Below are 20,580 nucleotides of genomic sequence, written 5' to 3'. Positions count from 1 at the left end.
AGGTGGGATGGGGGACAGGAGTGATAGCTGGGAAAAGGAGCCCATAAAGAGTGGTGTTAAAGACACAGGGCTAAAATCAGCACTGTAGCAGAGACCAAGGGGCTCAGCAGGAGAGACAATCCTTCATGTGGACAGTGGATGAGACAAGGCTCCCAAAGGTAGTGGGCAAGGCTGTGAGATAGGCTCTGATGGATGAGTGCCTGGGATATGGACTGAGCTAGCTAAACTCTTAAGCTCCCTCCCAGCTTTGGGAATTTCCATTTGACAGGTTAAACCTGAAACCAGGCTAATCCCTTCTCACCTGGATGCTGTCCAGAACTGAGATTTCTTTAGCCGATGAGCCAGGAGTCCAAGCCTGCTGGGGCCTGTGCAGAACGGCCATGGAGCCTGCCCCTCACCTACCTTTTCTTTCTTCTGCAACCATGAGAGGGGCTGGGAGTGTTCAGCTTGCAGTAAATGTGGCCTGAGATGACGTTCCAAATGATGACCTCTCCATCATAACTGGAAGTCATGAGAAGAAAAGGTGGGCATTGAGCCACACAGAGGATGTCCTCTTTGTGCCCATGGTTCTGAGAAGGAGACAGATGGAGAGGGACAGGGTAAGAAATCAAATTCCCAATCACCCATAGCTAGTTCTCCTTCATCTGATCCCTAAGACAGAGGATGCAGACGGGTTCCTCCTCCTGTGCTTGCCCACGATGGAGACTCACCTAGAACCTCATGACCCGGCCCCAAGGATCAGGGCATCTTTCCAGGCAGGAGTCTGTGTACAGGTCAGCCAGAGAGGTGCTGCCTCTCCTTGGGTCAGTTCTACTACCTTCCCCAGGGAAGTGATAATCCTAGCAGCTTCCTGACCTCCCCACACAGCTGGCAAATGGAGCGTTTGCAAGGAGCCCTGTTTGGGGCTGAAATGGTGATGGCAATGGGATAATGGAAACCAGCTCTGGGCCAAGGTGGTTTGGCTTCCCAACAGCTCAGTTCTAAGCTCCAGAGTGTGCTGTCCCTTGACTTGATTCCTACAGGGCTCCCATCTGCGGCTTACACATGCAGTTAGGAATTTAGATCACCTACTCTCCTTGAAAGGAGGATTTGGATATGGATCCTTAAGAAAGATGAGAAACCAAAATGGAGTTTTTTGAGGGCAGTGCTGCAGAGAGCTTAAAAAAAAAATCCTCACTGGGGTACAATTTCCATGTGAAGAAAATTGGCTTCTCCTGGTGCTGCAGAGGCATCATTTCTCCCTTGCCCTCACATACTTTCCACAGAGTGTCCCCTGGGGACCTGTCCATGTCATCTAAGATGTCCCTTCTGCCTGAAAGTGGCTGGGAAGGTGGTGGTATAAGACAGTTGGAAAAGAGAAGGTCAATGGCTCTCTCTTTCCCACAATTTTCTGCCAAATCCTGTCTCCTTCTGTGACTTGTGACCATGTATGTCTGGGATCCTCCTCCTCCTGTGATCCCCCACTGCCCACACCATGAAGTGTACATGCCTTAGCATGACTGTCAAGCTCTAACTTTTCAACCTCATTTCCCTCCTGTGTCTGATGCCCCAGCCCCTCAAACTTTTCATAGCCCTCCAGACAACATGCTTTTCATGCATGCTTCCCGACTTGGCTCATGTTTTCATGCTTTCCCCCTTCCCATCATCTACATTGCTTTCCTCACCTCAGCCTCCTGGGAAAATCCTAGTAATCTTTCGATCTCCTGTGTGATGTTAGAGCAAAGTTAGTAGTTCCCACCTCTAGGCTTCTCCCACATCTTTTACGTTATTATATCATTTGTCACATCGCATGATTATTATTTCCGTAGTTTATCTCCTCACCAGGCTGTGAGATTCTGGGCCAAGAATCACATTGTTTTTTAAAAATATTTTTTTAACGTTTATTTATCCTTGAGAGACAGAGCATGAGCAGGGAAGGGGCAAAGAGAAAGGGAGACACAGAATCTGAAGCAGTCTCCAGGCTCTGAGCTGTCAGCACAGAGATCGACATGGGGCTTGAACCCACGAACCATGAGACCATGACCTGAGCCGAAGTCGGACGCTCAACCAACTGGGCCACCCAGGCACCCCAGGAATCACATTTTATTCACGTTGTATCTCCTGGGCCTATCCATTAAGCATGACACTATAAAAGTGCCCAAAAACACGTGTTGAGTGAGTTAATAGTTGAATAAATAAATATTTGAATGCACTAACACTTCACTGACTTGTCTGACAATGCCTCCTTGCAATGGCCTTCACTTCCAGGCATTTTCTGCATGACTTTGTTCTTTCACTCAATAATCACTAATCTGCGAACTCCGGGAAGGCAGAGATCATGAGATGACCCTTTTGATCATAACTTCATCTTCAGTGAACAAAGCACACTTGGTCCACAATCTGCACTTGGCATATGCTAGTTGAATGGAATCAAATCAATTAGGCATTGCTATAAAGTGGGCACTGGGCTAGGTCCTGGGAATACCATGGTGAAGGCAGACAAGGCCTGGCCTCATGGAGTTTGTATTCTAGTGACTTGTACCTTTTGGAATGTTTATGGGGGTTTAAGGTAGGGTTGAGCTATAGCACACGGTTGGGCACAGTGACTTTGCTTTCTTAGCACTTGTCTTATTGGCTTGGCATCCAGACAATTTTGAGGGAGGTCATTCAACCATAGGAGGCTGTAGAAAGTTGGGGCACTTTGCTAATGAGAATCACAAGAAGTCTCCCGGTTATGGGCCCCCAACAAGCCACAGGGCAGGAATGTCATCTCTTCGGCTCCCTGGCTGCCCGAAGGTGACACAGCAAATGCATACAATTTTGCGTGCCAAGCAGAAACAGGAAGTACATGCTTCTTTGAGGAAAGTCACACCCACCACATCTTGGGCTGGCATTCCTGTATTACACGAATCCTGGCTGAGCTCATGGAGAGCTGCATGGATTGGCTTCTGTAGCCCCATGCCCCAATCTGAACACAAGGCCATCACTCTTCCTGGAGGGGAAGCAGCTGCCTGGAGCCCAGTACTTCTGGCTCTGCCTGGACCCCAGTCATGATTCCTGCCACAGCAGAGGCTTTTGAGGTCCTTGTGACAACCCTAGGCAGGCCCAGGAGAGTCAGGGTGAGCCTCTGAGTGACAGATATCCTCACCATGTGCCACTGTTTGGGTTGAGAGCCAGACTGTGTGGACCAGGGCTCACCAGGTCATCCTGCCAGTGTGGCTGCGGCTTCCAGAAGTGATGAAAGTCACATGGTGCATCCTGTATGCAAAGCCAAGGAAGAGACGTTGTATAAGCAGTAAAATGAGCTGCCAACACACTCACAACTTCAGAGAGAAGGTGTTGGCACATTTTATAACCCTACCCCTCACCCCACCAGTGATGTAGTTTTTCGAAATGTCAAAGCAAATTCCTCTAGTGCTAGTGGGAATAAAAAGCAATCCACTTCTGACGTTTGGGTGATTGCATTTCAACAAATCATATGTCAACTGACAAACTCTCCTTGGATGGTCTGCATAGCTTTGCCTTCATAATAAGAAGCCATAGCCGCTGCATGTGTTAAAACAAAAGCCGTCAGCTCAGGAACCTATAATACCAAAGGATGGATTCAACACCAGAGCTTCTCAGGTAGTCGTCTCTCAAATCATCTGGGGATGCAAGGCTTAGGCTGTGAAATACGGCTCGCCTTCAAACGAATAAAGAACTTACAATGTTTAAAGACCTTCAGAAATCCATGACCATCCAGCATAGTGAGCAGGGGAAATAAAATGTCACAGGTAGATTTAAAACTTAGTTTCAGTCAGCATTTTCAACTTCTCCTGTCCCTGAATCCTTTCTCCATCTCTAAGCAATAAAAAAATACTTTTTCCCCCCAGAGATGCTTATAGATGGCATTTCATCTCCTCTTCCCACTTACAGAGGGACCAGGGCATAAAGACAAGGTGGGAGGAAGAAGGGAGAAAGTAAGGGCTGGACAATTGACAGAGTGGTTAGCCCTCACTTAGGGGCAAGGATATGCGAGATATGCTGACGCCCCAGCGTGCCCGGGGAGGAGGGAGCATGACAGCCCGGGTACGAGGGGTAAGAATACATGGCAAAGTGTGGAGAGCTCCACGTTCCAGGCACGGTCTGCTTTGAATTCCCAGGGATGCCCTCTGTGCCTCTGATAGCTCTTCTAGCTAACGCTTCGTGATACTGCGACTTACGATAAGAAATAGGTATTTTGTCTCTGTCCCCACTTCTGGCAGATAGCTCCTAAAACCCTTGGAATTCCCTAAGTGCTGAGAGCATGGAGGGTGTCTGAAGTTGGTGGGGGGGCATGAAGACCGGGCTTGTGGGACTGAGCCTGTAACCTGTGGATCTGATGCTATCCCCGGGTAGATGGGCCAGGATTGAGCTGAATTGCAGGACACCAGCTGGTGTCAGAGAATTGATTGTTGATGTGGGAACCAGCGCCCTCCCAGAGTTAGGTGAAGAGTCATTATACTTCCTCCCATAAAAGAGAGCTAGAGGGGTGCCTGGGTGGCTCAGTCAGTTAAGCATCTGCCTTCGGTTCAGGTCATGATCTCATGATTCATGAGTTGGAGCCCCACATCGGGCTTTCTGATGTCAGTACAGAGCGCGCTTCAGATCCTTTGTGCTCCTCTTTCTCTGCCCCTGCCCCACTATGTCTATCTTAAAAATAAATAAATAAACTTAAAAAAAAGAAAACTAGAGGGAAGAAACAGAAACAAAAACCAAAGTAAAAAAGGTTTCTAAAAGGGAGGAAGAGAGGGAGGGAGGAAATTCTTCTGTCTCTATCATGGCTTCACTTGTAGAGAGAGCAGAAGTCTAAAGAACTACTACAAACTGATTTTAGTGTGAAAAGAATCAAGGGTAGGGTTGGTGGGGCGAGGATAGCAATCTGAAGCAGGGTTTTGAGTAGCTCATTTTGTACATTTCACTTACAAAATACACATTTATTCTTCTGTCCCATCCAACAGCTATGATGCACCTAGAACAGTAACAGAGTAGTAGTACATCTCAATACTTGAGCTTATCATCTCTTTACTTTTTGCAAGCAATCAATACTGTGGTTTAATTTTGCCATGTCTATATGATAAATGGAGAGAGCAAGATAAAATGTGATTTGATAAATTAGGGTCAGCGCTTTCACTGCTACTTAAGGGATCTATAATTTCCGAGGTCTATGGATGCTACTCCAGGAGCAGTTGCCCTCCTGAAGGTTAAGTGATCCTAAGAGCTCGGTTGAAACACGGAGGCAAGGGCACAAACAGAAACCAATCGGGAATTGTTTTCACTCTTTTTGTGTTCAGGAGAGAATTTATTGGAATTTTATTCTTGGCCTTGTGGCTGCTGAATTTAATTACTCTGGTAATCTAGTCTGTGATTTATTCTTCAAGAAAGCATTTGGTGGAGAGATACAGTGTTCCCTATCTCTACCTCTAAATAGTCATCAAAATGTGCAGAGAATTGCTTCCAATATTCTAGAAGAGCCTAGTTGCCTAAATTACCATCAGGGAGCAACCAGGGTCCTCAGGGATGCTTTGACATATTTCCTTCTGGAAAATTCCCTTCATTGTCTTAGTGTCCTCCTCCAGCATAGATTTTGTATCAAAAAGATGCATCCCCCTCTTACATCCAAGCTGAATATAACTCACTTATTTTGGTTCACCTCCAAGTAGGTACAACCACAGACTTCACTTTGCTTTTCATCTAGAAAGATAACATTGTCAACTTCTATTAGACATTCTTCTTTATTAGTCCTTAAATCAGTTTACACATGTTGTCTCAATTCAATGATGATTGGGGAAAAGTTACATACTAACTTTCTAGTTTTCAGACCACAGTTAGGTGTCTTTCAAACCACCAAAGCCCTGCTGGTTTCCTGCACACCCCCCCGCCCCCCGCATTGCCCTAAAATGCTGGTTCTGCCCTTGCTCAGCTTTGGGAAGAAGCTCACCTTCTCCTGACAGGACCCTACATGGTGCCCGACCCCTCCTGAGTGAGGAGACAAGTGAACACAGGCAGGTCAAAAGCAGAACTTGGAATCACAAACTCATTACTTTGAGTGATTTTTGTCTTTTTTTACTTTGGATTCTTTTATATTCTCTGGTAGTTGAAAAGTTTTTGCCTCTTATCTTCCTCATGGAAAGTCAACAGGCCAGAATTGTGGAAATTCGACCAAAATCAGGTACAGCACATGAACAAGCGGAAAAGTGGCCTTGGAAAAAAAAATCACTAACACACAAAACAGACTAGCTTTTAGTTTGCTCATCCATATTTTGACTTATGTGATGTTTAAAATGTTTAGAAAGCTAAGCTCTTTTAAGAACGCAGATAAACATACCGGGTGATGAAGGAGCAGGTGCACAAGGCTTAGCTGGGAGCACATACATTCATGTAAAGTACGTCTCTCCTCAGTAGAAGTTTAAAGTCATTGGTAAAATGAAGGGCCAGAGAAAAAGAATGTAGGATTGTCACGCGCACCCTAGATCCCATCTCATTTGTTTCTTCTACCTTGACAACAAATGCCCAATCTTGCATCATTATGTTATGGGGAGCCTTGGTAGGAAGCAACTTGGCATGTTTCAGTGTGTGCAGACAATGTCCGTTGTTGTAGCTCCATATCTTCAGACAGCCGTCTCTGCCCCCAGTGACTAGCCTGGAAACAGTCTTCTGTTAGGAAATCATGTCAGAGAGCTCACTGCCTAATGGCTAAAGCTACTGGAGAAGACACATACCTTCTTCCACTGGAGTCAAAGGTCAGAATGTGATTCCAGCATTGCCATGAGCCCCAGTAAATCCAGAAACAGCCTTCCTGTTTCAAAGTCCCATACTTTTACCACCTGTATCCGGAAGTGGAAAAAAAATAGTGACCTTGAGATACTGGCTATCAAATTAAAGGGAATTTGCATTCAGAAGTCTAGTGCCACAGATATGTAAGATGAAAACTTACCCCGAAGGTATCTTTACTTCCAATACAAGTTGGCTTACCTTGGTGTATTCATTTGCTGGGCTATATTATAAAATACCACAGAACAGGGGATTAAACAATAGACATTTAGTTTCTCACAGCTCTTGGGGCTGGAAGTCCAAGATCAAATTGTTTGCAGGTTTGGTTTCTTTTGAGGCGTCTCTTCCCGGCTTGCAAATGGCCACCTTCTCATTGTGTCCTCACATGGTCTTTCCCCTGTGTATGCACACCCAGGGTTTCCTTATGTGTCCAAATTTTCTCTTGTTATACGGACACCAGTCAGATTGGCTCAGGACCCACCCTAATATCCTCATTTTAACTTAATCCCCTCTTTAAAGGCTCTATCTCCGCATGCAGTCACATTCTGAGCTGCTGGGATTGGGCCTTCAACATAGGAATATCCGGGAAACAAAATTCATCCCATAACACTCAGCGAGAAGATTAGAAAATTTAGAAATCTTTGGGTAAAAATCTCCTGACTACCTAGGCTCAGAGAAATAGGTGTGGATTGAATTTTGAGCAGCAAAATTTATTTAGCACCAAGGTGAAGCTGAGTGAGGAAGACGGCCTGTTTGGGGGGAAGGATATATCTTCTAAACCCTCAGCTTTCAGGTTTCACTCAGTCTAACTAGTTTGAGTCTTGGAGTGGCTTTCTTTCTGCCCCATTCCTTGAGCAACCTTTGAATGAGAATCATCTGTCAAGGGAGATAAATGTCAGCTTTCATGACTGGTTGAGGTAAGTGCCTACCCCAAGGAGGGCTTCCTCTGGGGCAGGCTTTCTGGAGCCTGTACCCAAAGGCATGGTGGCGTGGGAGGAAAAATGCTTGAGGACAACACTCTGTCTCAGAACCACTGAATGTTCCTATTAATCTTCCACTTTGTAAAAGAGGCTATTCCATCGACATAGAGAAATTTCCAGGTCTCCAACCCAGAAACCAGAAGGCATCCTCTCACTGGTGTTGATTTAAATGCCTAAGAGCAGGTTTTTAGTAATGTACACTTTGCTTCCTGCCCCTCTGTCCTTTTACAATGCCAGGGCTCGTGGGGGTGGGAAGGAGGGCGGGGTGTGTCTATAGCTCCAGAGCATCCATTTGTTCCCCTTAATATTGCAATAGACCCTTAGCGTTACTGGGTATTACTTTAATTATTCCAACCTTTGCAAACATTCTGAAGTTTCACAACATGCGGTGACTTGTAATACGGTCAATGTCCAGAAAGGAATGTGGTACCTGTTGGCATGGAAGAATGAGCAGAGGGCGCTGAGTGGGGCAGATAGCCCGGGATTGACACAGAGCGGAGGCAACCTCCCTGTGGACCTGCCTTCTGGTTAAGTGGTTAAACAGCCACACATTCGCTTCCTTAAAAAGAAATTCCCCCAGCACCACCACCTGCTACTGCCGGTTACGGTTACGGGAGTGAAAAGATTGAAGTGAGCAATTACAATATCTTTAAAAATGACTTTAGGGTTCTATTTTTAGAATCAAGAAAAGTCTAGGGATGCCTGGGAGGCTCAGTTGGTTAAGCATCCAACTCTTGATCTCGGCTCAAGTCATGATCTCACGTTCATGGGATAGAGGCCTGTGTCGGGCTCTGTGCTGACAGTGCAGAGCCAGCTTGGGATTCTCCCTCTCCCTCTCTCTCTGGCTCTCCTGCTCTCTCTCTCACTCTTAAAATAAATAAATAAAAACTTAAAAAATATATATAAAAAAGAATCCAAAAAAGCCTAAAGGTGCTACTTATACTTTTTAGGTGCATTTTGTAGAGGGAATTTCAAGCCTTAGCTGGGCCTAAGAACTTCTTTGCCCCAAGTGATTCTTGCTTTTGGAGTTCCCATTCAATTAAACATATTAAACTGCAACCACATCCCAAATTAAATATAATTTTGCTATTAAATGTTAAAATCTTTGTAAAATATCTACAGTTTTAAGCTTGGTTGATAAAAAAATTCATTATTCATAACAAGTAAACGTCCATATCACATATACCTGTATACGTGTAAGTTGCAGTTCCTATGTAACACATTGCAAACATTTAATTGAATATTTATTAGTTTACACTGTGCCATTTTCAAGCATTTTCAGAGGCATTGACAGTGGGTGGTCCCTAGCACTTTGCTACGCAACTCAATGAGTAATGTGTGGCATAGAGGTATTCATAACTTCAGGATCGTGAAAATCTTGGGCTATGTTCTCTCCTTCACAAATAAAGACTGCAATGTGGCTTAGATGCTATGGATCGTGACAGTGGGCATAGATTTCACACAGATCTGCAGGATGAGCAAATACTCAGATCAATAATTCAATTCAGTAAGTGTCTGAGAGTTTATTACCAGCATGTGCTTAATACAGTAAGAGTTGACAGAGTATTTATATCTCAATTCAACATCTCCTTACCACCCACAGGCAGGGAAGATATGCATATCAAAAGTAATGCTATTGAAGGAGGCTGACTGTTAGCACAGAATTAGGAGCCCAAATGCTAATGGAGCCCTTCATTCTGCCTGGATGTGGGAGGGATCTAGAAACTTTTCTCAGAGGAGTTGATATCCGAGTTGTGCGTTGAAGAATAAGAAGGGTTTTGACAGATTAAGAGGAAAGAAGGGGGAAACATAGATGAGGTGCTAGTTGCCCTAACTGCCTGCTGAATTGTTAGAAAGGCAAGTCTCATGCCTGGGAAACAGCAGGACAGGTGAGGACTGAATCTACACCACATGGGAGGTAGTGACTGTGGGTGGTCAGAAAGAGGGAGATGCTTGTGTGAGTCCAGAGCAGTGAAGACACGTTTTGTGGAGGAGACAGGACTTGAGTTGGACCTTGAAGGGTTGCTAAGGTGTGTGTAGGAAAAGAGGAAGAAGCAGGAAATTCCAGGGTGGAGATGGGAAAAAGTTGGACAGAGCCAGGAACAGGCATGTGCAGGATGCTGAGACCAGAAGGTTGGCGTCCTTGAAGTCGCAGGTGATTCTGAAAGATCTGGAGGACAAATGCTTCTTTATAAGTATGAACCCAAATTAGACAAGAACCCACCTTCTTTGAGATGAGTTGAGACTGAGTCATCATAAAAAAATTTTTGATCAACAGGCCAAGTAATCTGTTTCATTTAATACTTAATAAACCCATGGTGATGACTAATTTCTAGAGCAGGAACTGGCAAGAACACATGCAAAGACAACTGAGTCTCACTGGGAGAGAAGCCGAAGTGAGTGTGAACACGAAGATGACACTACCAGACTGTGGTGCTCCCGAGGCTATAAATCCTAAAGACAGGGTGTGCCAGGCAATTGCAGGAAGAAGGAAAGAGGACGCTGCCAGATGGCCTGGGACACGGGCGTGTAATGCCAGAGCCTAGGCCAGTGGTTCATAAAGTGATTGAACTGATATTTAGGTGATTTCAGAACATTTAAAGTTGAGTGTAGTTGGGGTGTGTCCTCCCATTAGCTCAAGGGCAGGAGTACATGGATTATGGGATGTGTGCACTTCTCTACTCCCACTCTTTATGCAAGGAGCATTGGTTGTGTCCCTTCTGTGGGCCAGACACTGTGTCACGCATCCAGGACCGGGCCAGCATGATCCTCGAGAGCCCCAGTGAAAGAGGAAGTAGACATGGAATGCTCCATACCTTCATCCCCAGATTACACTATAGTAGAGTTCTATTAATCATCCTACACCATACAAGAGAACCACCATGAAATAATGCCATCCTTTAGTAGCAGATGGCCCTTCCAAAGAGCTCATACTACAAGCCACTGGGGCAACTGTGAGCTCTTCCAGTCAGCTTTCAAAGAAGAGTGTCCAAATAATACTTGATAAGTAGCAGAGTTGAAGAATTCTAGTAGAATTCTTAACTTCCAGGGACGGACTGTCCCCGGAACACTCCGCTCAGCTCCAAGGTGAGGACCATGGGGCTAGACTCACACTCACAAACACATCATTGCTAAAGAGAACCAAAGTTGATACTTACAGATGCTTCCGTGAAGCTGACCACTTGCCTGAAGGCCCGGTTGTAGCAGTAGCAAACCGCGGGCTCTTGGTGGGAAACCACCAGGGAAGGCTCCGGAGGAGACCTTACTCATGAAAAACAGAGAGAGGATGAGAACCTGAACCAAGTGTAGGACACAGATACCCGGGATGAGGCATCTATTGCCTTATGGAGAAAGGTTAAGAGGATAGAAATGGGTCTGTGACCTTGGACACGTTGTTTAACTGCTCAAAACTCTAACTTTCTTATCTCTTAAAAGGGGATAATGGCATCTACTTTAAAGGGCTGTTTTGAGAATTAGATGAGAAGATTCATATAATGTCCTTCCCAAAGACCCTCACATGGCATAATTGGTATTCAATGAGCAGCAGCCACTAATCATGAAAACTGACACCACATGTCTCCTCCTTGGGGCAGGAGGAATGTGATTTCATCTAACTATGGAGTGGACCTTCTTTGCTATTAATTTACACCTTCCCCGCCACCCCCCCCCCCCCCCGCAAATAAATACAAACTGTATTATCCCGTTCTGAATCTTCAAGCCTGAATAGCAGCACCTTTCATTCAAGCAGGGACAAGGCCCTGCGGGGTGCTTCCCATGGGCAACCAGGGGCCAAGGGCTTACCTGTGTCCTCCAGCCTTGCTCCGTGAGCAACCTCTGGGACAACAGCACATAGAACAGACACTTGTAGGGGTTAAGCAGTCCCACTGTTTAGCACTAATGTCCTCATCTGTAAAGGGGAATCTGGAATCCTTTGTAGAAATTTAGTGAGGAGTGGGGGTGCCTGGGTGGCTCAGTTGGTTAAGCACCTGACTCTAATTTTGGCTCAGGTCATGATCTTATGGTTCATGAGTTTGAGCCCTGCATCAGGCTCTGTGCTGGCAGTGTGGAGCCTGCTTGGTACTCTCTCTCTCTCTCTCTCTCTCTCTCTCTCTCTCTCTCAAAGTAAATAAATAAACTTAAAAAAAAAAAGAAATTTTGTGAGGAGTGAGGAAAAGGATGTAAAATGTCTGGAGAAGCCTGGCATGCAGTGAACACTCAATAAATGAATGTTGGTTCCCTGTACCACTGCTGCTCTGCCTTCTCTCTTGATTGTCCCTCCAATGCCCGGGTTCCAAGGCTGGGCCACTAGAAGAGGTTCAGTGGGTATGAAACCTCCAACTTAGTGCCAGACTATTCCCAGTGTGTGGAATCCTTTCCAAGGAAAAATAACATTTGACAGAAGGACGATTTGCACTTTCCCATGAATGGTCTCTGGACTCCTGTGATGCCAGAGTCTTGCCTGTGGGGGAGGAGGAGGGAAGGGTGTGTGGGGCACAGTCCCAGAGAGAAAGCGCCGGACCTGTAGCCAGAGCCTACTTGCTTTACCTACATCCCTTCCCCAACGCGGGGTGGAAGGCGCTGAGTCTCCCCGCTTCGCGGGTGGAACCACCAGAAGGCTGAGAAGGACCAGGTCACTTGATCAAGATCACAAAGCTCTCAAGCGACAGAGCAGGGACCGGCAGACATTATCTGGCACCTAAGTGTTGGCGCTAGAGACTGAGTCTGTTTTTGCCACGAGGTGGAATTTCAGTCTCTTCGCTTAAAAAAAAAAATCCAACAGGCTGTTTTTCTACACACTGATACCATGTAGAACAAACAGCCGCCTGATTGATGGAAGTCCCGCTTTTCAGCCAGTTGCTCTGGCATCTTGAGCAAAGCGCCTGCTCTCCCAGGCCTGGCTGTGACGACGACCGGGTGGGAGTTCTGCCAGGCGCTCTGGATCCACGGGAGACTTCCCTGTGGCCTCAGGGGGGCAAATTAGGAAGGGTGGGTACAGACACGGGCAGCGGCCATACACACTGGACTTTTCAGTAGAGTGTTGGTGCTGTGAAATCTGATCGCTTTTCTGTAGAGTTAATTCTTGATCTGTGGTTTAGTCACTGAACACAATAAAGGTTCTTCCTAGACATATGTTCACAAATCAAAAAAACAGAACACTTTTCGAGACCGTATGCCATCATTTTTGGCTCAGGAAATCCATTCGCCATTTTCATATAGATGGGATGTGACACCTGCAAACCGCAGTAGCCAGCCTAAACCTTCCCTGCCTCCTTTCCTTGGTTTTCAAAGACTGCAGATTTGGGATTCGGAATCCTGCTGAACACCGAGGGGGAAACTGCAAGCAGAGAATGAGGGATGTATTCCTGGGTGGTGGGGTGGGGGGAATAGCCAGGGGCCAGGTTGGAACCACGAGAAGGCTCTAATGATGTTCCGACGGCCCGTCACTTCTCAAAGCACCGGCAGTGCACCTGGCCAGCCCTGCTGAGCCCGGGGAAGAGGTCTGATCTACCTCGAGACAACTGGGCCCAAGGAAGCTCTCTACCCCCGACACGTGCCTCTTAGGAGCATCTGAGAGAAGCCTCCCTGCGGGCCCTGGAGAAGGAAGACTAGACAATGTGCTTCCCATTGTCTACTTAAAAAATAATAATAAGCACCGAGCTCTCCTTCCCCTTCGAAATCTCAGACAGACTTTTGCCCTTGCAGTGGGAGGAGCACCACACAGGGAGGAGGCTGGGTGCCAGGCATCCGGAGAGGCGGTCTAGCCCCGGCTCTGCTCCAGACTCCCAATTCATTCCCTTCTCCCGGCCTCCGTCGCTCATCTGTAAAACTGCGGCCTTGTGCTAGGTGACTCGTGGGTCTCCGGGAGGCGGGACTTAAACTCTTCAGGAAGACCAGGCAGTCTCAGCCTAGGCAGGCCAGGGGCGGGCCCTGGAGGAGACATTCGGCGCTAAGGGGAGGATTGTGTGAGTGACCTCCCTGACCGTGGAAAGGGCAGCCGGCACCCACTTTCCTGGCCGAGGAGGAAATGACAGGTGGCCTGGCAAAGGAGTGCCGAGGCAACCGAGGCGGCCTCATTTGTAGAGGAATCAGGGAGACAAGTCTTCAAGGCATTAAAGGGCCCTGGGCAGGAGAAGCCTGCTAGGGGATCCTCCATAAGGACCCGTCTCATCACCTGGGACTGAATGGCTACCCTGCTGTAGGGATGGGTTTCTCAGATGTGGGCCTCCAGGGCTTCCTGGACAATTTCCTATAGACATAGAGCCAGTGGGTCGATAAGGGCTCGAGAGGTAAATTCCAGACTTGTGGATAACATAGGGAGGTGGTGCTGGAGTGATTAATGGGAGCTGTTAAAGGGAGTTCACCAAACACATAGTGCAAGATAAAGATGTGGGGCATAGAGCTGAGGAGGTCACCCAGAGGCCTTAACTGTGGATCGTGATATAAAAGGTTGCAGGCAGCTGCACTGGGCTCGCCGTGCCCTCTAGACAGCTGACGGCTTGGGGCCAAGAGGGTAACCTCATACCTGAGTCGCAGGTGCAGGGGTGCGATTGTGTTGGTGGCCACACGCAGGGCTCTGGGGTGGGGGAGATAGAGGCAGGCCGCGCCCTCCCCCTGGATAACACTGGCTTTGGAGGAGGCCGTAAAAGAGCGGCTGTCTGTTTCCAGATCCCAGATCTGAGGAGGAAATGAGGAAAAAGTCACCGGAGGTCGTGAACCGGCTGCTTTGCTGTTTGTCTGAAGCCGTCACCTGGGGCAGGGGTCTGGTCAGGACTGATGGAAGTTTACACGCTGCCCTGCCCCCACTCACCAAAAGGAAAAAGGGTGAAAGGGGCTTCTTGTCCCCTGTTGTTTATAAAGGAAGCAGAAAGCGGGGCCCTTGTCCCTGAGCCCCTCTGCCATGCTGAAGCTGCCCACGGAGCAGGGATGCCAGAGGCCAAGCCACCATAGGAGCGGCCAGTGGCTTCTCTTCCCGTGGACCGGCTGAAAGCAGGAGCTCGACATCGTGGGTCAGATTTGGGCACAGAGCTACCCCCATCTCCCAGATACGTTCCCATTTCTTAACGCAGTTCTTCCATACCAGCCACTGGGGAGATATTTGGAGCACTCAGGGAACAGACCTCAGCGTGGTTATTGGTTAAGGGCATGGAGGTCCAGAACCCCCCTGCCTGGGGTGGCCTTGGGCAAATTACCACTCTCCCTTTCCCTCAGTTTCTTCATCTGTAAAATAGGGAGACTAATAATAGTGCCTATCTTACAGGACTTTAAAGTCTTAGGACTTCTTAAATATTAACAAAAACAGCTCATGGCTAGAATCTCATGGATCATGGCTAGGCCACAGTATAATGGTATGTGATTAGAACGCTAATATTATTGTTAATCCTTTATTACGATTATTGCATAAAGTCATGCCACGGCTCTTGTGTTATTTTAAGGTGATCTGATGAGAGCTTCAAGGGAGGGCTCACTCCCTGGGGAGGAGCAGATGGGCCAAGTGCAAAACTGGGAAGACAGAATCATCACGAAGGCAGCTGTTGCTTAGTGGGCTGGCATGCGCCAGGCATTGTGTTAAATGCTTTCCATGCGTCGTTTCATCTACTCTTTGTTAGGGGCTGAGTTGCGTCCCCCCAGAATTCGTATGTTGAACAACCCCCAGTATTTCAGAATGTGCCCTCATTTGGAAATAGGGCTGGAGTCTGGCGCAATGAGCAGAGATGAAGTCACGCCTCAGACAATTTGACTGCCGTCCTTGTAAGAAGGGGGAATTTGGAGAGAGATGCACCGAAGGGGAGAGTGTCATGTAAGATGAAGGCAAGTATCAGGGTGATGCTTCTATGAGGCAAAAACGCCAAAAGTTGCCAGCGAACCCCCAGCAGCGAGGAGGGAGGCAGTCTCTCCCTTCAGTCTCGGAAGGGACCAGACCTGCTAATACCTTGATTTTAGACTTCCGGCCTCTAGAACTGCGAGACGAACCTTTCCATTCTTCAAGCCACCCAGCTTGAGGTATTTTGTCACAAACTAATTCCATCCGAAACCAACTTTGGGAGGTGGGTATAATCCACCGGGTTCCGGCGAGGTTCAGTGACTCTCCTGACGCAGACCTAGTGAGCCGCTAAAGTAGGAAAGAGCCCATCTTAGGCTCATCTCCCACCAGAGCTGCGCTGGAAAATCTGAGGACTAAGCTGGGTGGGATGTACTTGGATGGGGCTTCTTTCCCCCACTTTGAGACTCCAGGAAGCAAATCAGCTATCAGGAAATTTGAAGCCTTTACCCCTTAAGCCAGACTCTTATTTGTTGTATTTATACTGTTAGTTTTCCTTAGTTCTCCCCAGCAGGTAGCAAACTCACTTTGAAAGTTCTAGCCTGCTTTTTTAGCTGTGATTTTTAGGTCATGGCATGAAAGGCAGGAAGCAATACACTTTGGGAGGTCAGTCTCGGGGTGACAATAGTGATCAAAGTAAAATAATCCCATGGAAAAGATGATCTCAGGCCCTTCTTGTTCAAGGGATGTCCCCCCTTCCTTTCTGGAGAACTAAATTGTTTGAAAACGCTCATTTTCCTGGATAAAAGGTAACACACGGTCACTTAAACCACAATAGGAATCCATTTATCTAGTAATTTCTTCTTACTTCATGAGATAATGTTACTGAGAGAGAGAAGGTTTTGATGAGGACAAAAATAAGGTAATTCTGGAGCCTGGCAGAGGGATCTTAGTTGGAATGCTATAGAGGGACCCCTACAAGGTCTGTGAAAGGGAAAGGTAGGAAGGAATTTTTCACACTGCTGTTGTCATTGATTCAGCAAGTTGGCATTAAATCCCCAAAGTAAAAGTAGCTACAACAAATTCGTATCACTGACCTATCCATGGTCTGTCCAGCACCCTCCTGTCTTCTGTTAGGAAAACTGCCTCTCTGATTATAAGCAGTAGACATGGGACGGACCCAAGCCTGGTCAATCTGTGTCTTCCCTTAGATTTTTCTGTCTAGAGCTGATAGTGAATCTGGAATTGGGTTGTGGGTTTAGACTGGCCATCAATGGTCCCAGCCATTTGGAAGGAGAAAACCTTTCTGCAGTAGGAGTCAATATCAGTGTGCACCAAGGAGCAGAAATTCGTAGCGCAGGCAGAAAGTGTAGAAATAACAGTGCCGTGTTTGAACCCAGCTGCCTGTGAGGCCACCTGTCTGATGATCAGGTTTCAATAACCAATAAATTCTCCCTTTTTAGCTTAAACTGTTTGAATTAGATTTTTGTCTCTTTGGCCTAAAAGAGTCTTAACTGGTAAAACTACTCTATGGTGAGCACAGTTCATACCTTATCTTTTATGAGCACAACTAACCTACGAGGTGGGTCATTTTGCAGAAGAGTGACCAATGACCAAGAGAATTAAGAGTGACCAATGTCCAAGAGAATTAAGAGTGACCAAAGTCCAAGAGAATTAAGAGTGACCAAAGTCCAAGAGAATTAAGAGTGACCAATGACCAAGAGAATTAAGAGTGACCAATGTCCAAGAGAATTAAGAGTGACCAAAGTCCAAGAGAATTAATAGTGACCAATGTCCAAGAGAATTGAGAGTGACCAATGACCAAGAGAATTAAGAGTGACCAATGTCCAAGAGTTTAGCAAGATTGAATCCTTCACCCAAGGTCACTGAGTTTCTGGTAGTTTCAGAGTTTAAACTCAAGTCTGTATTTCTCCAAAGCATTCTGTACCCCACCCCCAAATGCACACTTCTCTGTCCACACTGGAAAGGTGTTTCTGGGGAATGGCCACCAAAATAAGGCATTTCCTGGTTTCCCTTCCACCAGAGTTATGAACTTCACAGTAGAGTCTGAAAGAAAGTGATGGGTCATTTATGGCTGGGGTTTTAAGAGGCAGATATGTGTTATCTGCTCTCATGCCCATCGCCCCAGGATGAAGAAGACTCTGGGAGTCTAGGACCCCACATGAAGACAGCCTAGTTCTTGAATGGGAGAAAAATGCCCCTCACTAGGAGCACTGGCCTTGGGTTATGAAAACAAACAGGAATAACCTTCTGTTGTCTCAACCTCTAGAAAATATGGGGTTTATTTGTTACAGTGGCAAGCCTTACCTCAGCTGATACACCGTGCTATCTTCCTTCCAAGAAATAACTTTCTTTCAAGAAATAACTTTTCTGTACTGATTCCTGTTAACACAAAACATCCGTCTTTGTGGTGTGCAATGTTAAATTCACAGAAAATAACAAGTGAAAACAGAAAACCGAACCTGTCACTTTACTCTCCTTTAGAGTAATGCCAGAAACCAGCAGACTCCTGAAACGTTCCATGTGTCCCCATGATTTAGAGAAGTGAAATATTTGGGCTGAAAAATCAATTCAAAGAACGAAGACCATCTGATCAGGCATGCTAGAAATTTAGCTGTTTGGTTCCTGGTTGATTACTTTTTATTTGATAGGAATAATGTATTCTGAAATAAATTACACACCATATTTCCAAGATAGGATTTCAATATATTTTAAACACATTTTGGGAAGTGATTCAATATGCCTGAATCATCACAGGCAAGATGCTAATCTTGTAATCATGATTTTAGATTGGAAGAAAATGGAGAGGCACTAGGAAAAGAAAATAGGATAGGAGACGTGTTCTTACATACAGAATTATGATTATCTGATGGTGCCAAGTTTTGAGGAAAAAAAGCTCATTAAAAATATGAAGTCTCCAACTTTGTGGCTTTGAGGATGCCTTTGGATGGATTTGATTTTCAAAATAAATCAAAAACTGAAGTCCATAGGTTTTACCATTTTAATCACATTTTCTTGGAGGACTGAATTGAGTTTGGGTCCTGGTTGCATCATGACCTGTGATGTCAACAATTAATTTTATGTAAAATGTCCTCATTGGTGCCATGAGATGGACTCTAAGCTCACTATACAGGAGCCATATTGGATCCTATAAACATGGCAGCGTCCCTGTGCTCAGTCTTTGAGGCTTTTCTCCCCATTGCCCACTCTTGTTCTCTTCTCTATTTCATCCACTCCATGGCTTAAAATTTCATCTAAATGCTAATGAATTCCAAATTTATATCTCCAGTTCTGACATCGCCCATCAACTCAGGATGACTCTATCCAACACATCTACTACTGAGCTCCTGGTCAGGCTCCTTCTACCCACTATCTGCCCTGTCTCAGTTGGGTGGAGCCCAAAGCCTTGGTGTCCCCCTTGACTCCTCTTTCTCTCTCCTCTCCCCCTCCTTTAAAAAAAATAACGGTTTTATTGAGATCTAATTTACATCACACAAAATTCACATTTTTAAAGTGTATAATACAGGGGTTTTTAGCATATTCACAGAGTTGTGCAACCATCAGCATTGTTTCATTTCAAAAAATTTTCATTACTTCGAAAAGAACCCCCATACCCATTAGCGGCCACTCCCTATCCCTCCACCCTCCTCCCTGCAACTACTAAACAAGTTTCTGTCCCTGTGGATTTGCCAATTCTGGACATTTCATATAAATGGGATCATCCAATACATGGCCTTCTGTGACTGGCTTTCACTTAACATAAACTTTTCAAGTTTCATCCATGTTGTAACACATATTAGTACTTCATTTCTTTTTGTTTCTGAGGAAAAGTTCATCGTAATGATATGCCACATCTTGTTTATCCACTTATTAGTTCATGGGTATTTGGGTTATTTCTACTCTCTGGCTTTTATGAATAATGTTGCCCTGAATATTCATATGTAAGTGTGTGAACATAAGTTTCCAATTTTCCTGGGTATAAATCTAGGAGTAGAATTGGTGCGTCATAAGATAACTCTATGGCTAATGTTTGAAGAACTGCCAAAATGTTTTCCAAAGTGGCTGCACCATTTTAAATTCCCACTAACAATGTATGGAGGGCTCTGATTTCCCTGCATCCTTGCCAACGCTTGTTATTATCTATATTTTTATTTTAGCCATCTTAATGGGTATGAAGTGGTAACTCATGGTGGTTTTGTTTTGCATTTCCCTAATGACTAATGATGTGAAGCATCTTGTCATGTGTTTATTGGCCATTTGAATATTTCTTTGAGGAAATTTCTATTCAAGTCCTTTGCCCATTTTTAAATCAAGCCATTTGTGTTTTTATTATTGAGCATACAGATTTTTTGGTATTCTACGTGCAAGTCCCTTGTTAGATGTGTGATCGGCAAAATTCTTTCCCATTCTGTAGGCGGTCTAATCATTTTCTTAATGGTGTCTTCTGAAGTTTTTAATTTTGATGGCGTCCAACTCATTTATTTTCTCCTTCTTTCTGTCTCTTGTGTTTTTGATATCATATCTAAGAAATCATTCCCTAGTCCAAGGTCATGAGGACTTACTCCTATGTTTTCTCCCAAGAGTTTTGAAATTATAGCTCTTTTTACATTAGGTCTATGGCCTATTCTGAGTTAACTTTTATATATGGTGTGCGCTTAGGGATTAAACTCCTAGATTGAGGTGTCGGCAGGTTTGCTTTCTTCTGAGGGCTTGCTCCTCGGCTTGCAGATGCCCACCTTCTTGTGGTGTCTTCCCATGGTTGCTCTTCCTCTAAGTGTGCTGATTTCCTCTTCTTAGAAGGACACCCATCATATTGGATTAGGGCCCACCAATATAGCCTCACGTAACTTCAATTACTTCTTTATAGGCCCCGTCTCCAGACATACTCACATTGTAAGGCACTGGTGGTTAAGACCTCAACGTGTAGATTTTGAGGGGATATGATTCAGCCCAGAGCATCTGTAAATCATTTATTATGTGAGTGGTCAGTGAACTGGTTTATGTGTCTATACTGACCAGTCATACTGACTTGCCTGAGGCTCCAGGAGT

The 20,580-nt window shown here is 45.7% G+C and overlaps 1 protein-coding gene across 1 annotated transcript in view; it reads right to left on the bottom strand.

The window, feature by feature from the left end:
• Positions 1–8,127: 8,127 nt before the first annotated feature.
• Positions 8,128–20,580, bottom strand: part of LOC122228848 (WD repeat-containing protein 49-like) — a gene marked incomplete at its 5' end in the record, with an annotated part of 45,438 nt that continues 32,985 nt past the window's right edge. Inside the window, 3 exons of the mRNA XM_042954245.1 lie at positions 8,128–8,181; positions 10,910–11,012; positions 14,275–14,426. Coding sequence (XP_042810179.1) covers positions 8,128–8,181; positions 10,910–11,012; positions 14,275–14,426 — 309 coding nt within the window. The remainder of the gene's footprint in view (positions 8,182–10,909; positions 11,013–14,274; positions 14,427–20,580) is intronic.

Source organism: Panthera leo, chromosome A1, assembly GCF_018350215.1.
Source record: "Panthera leo isolate Ple1 chromosome A1, P.leo_Ple1_pat1.1, whole genome shotgun sequence".
In the NCBI taxonomy this organism is placed as follows: Eukaryota; Metazoa; Chordata; class Mammalia; order Carnivora; family Felidae; genus Panthera; species Panthera leo.
The sequence above is the reverse complement of the archived record's forward strand: the minus strand, read 5'-3'. Positions and strand labels throughout refer to the sequence as shown.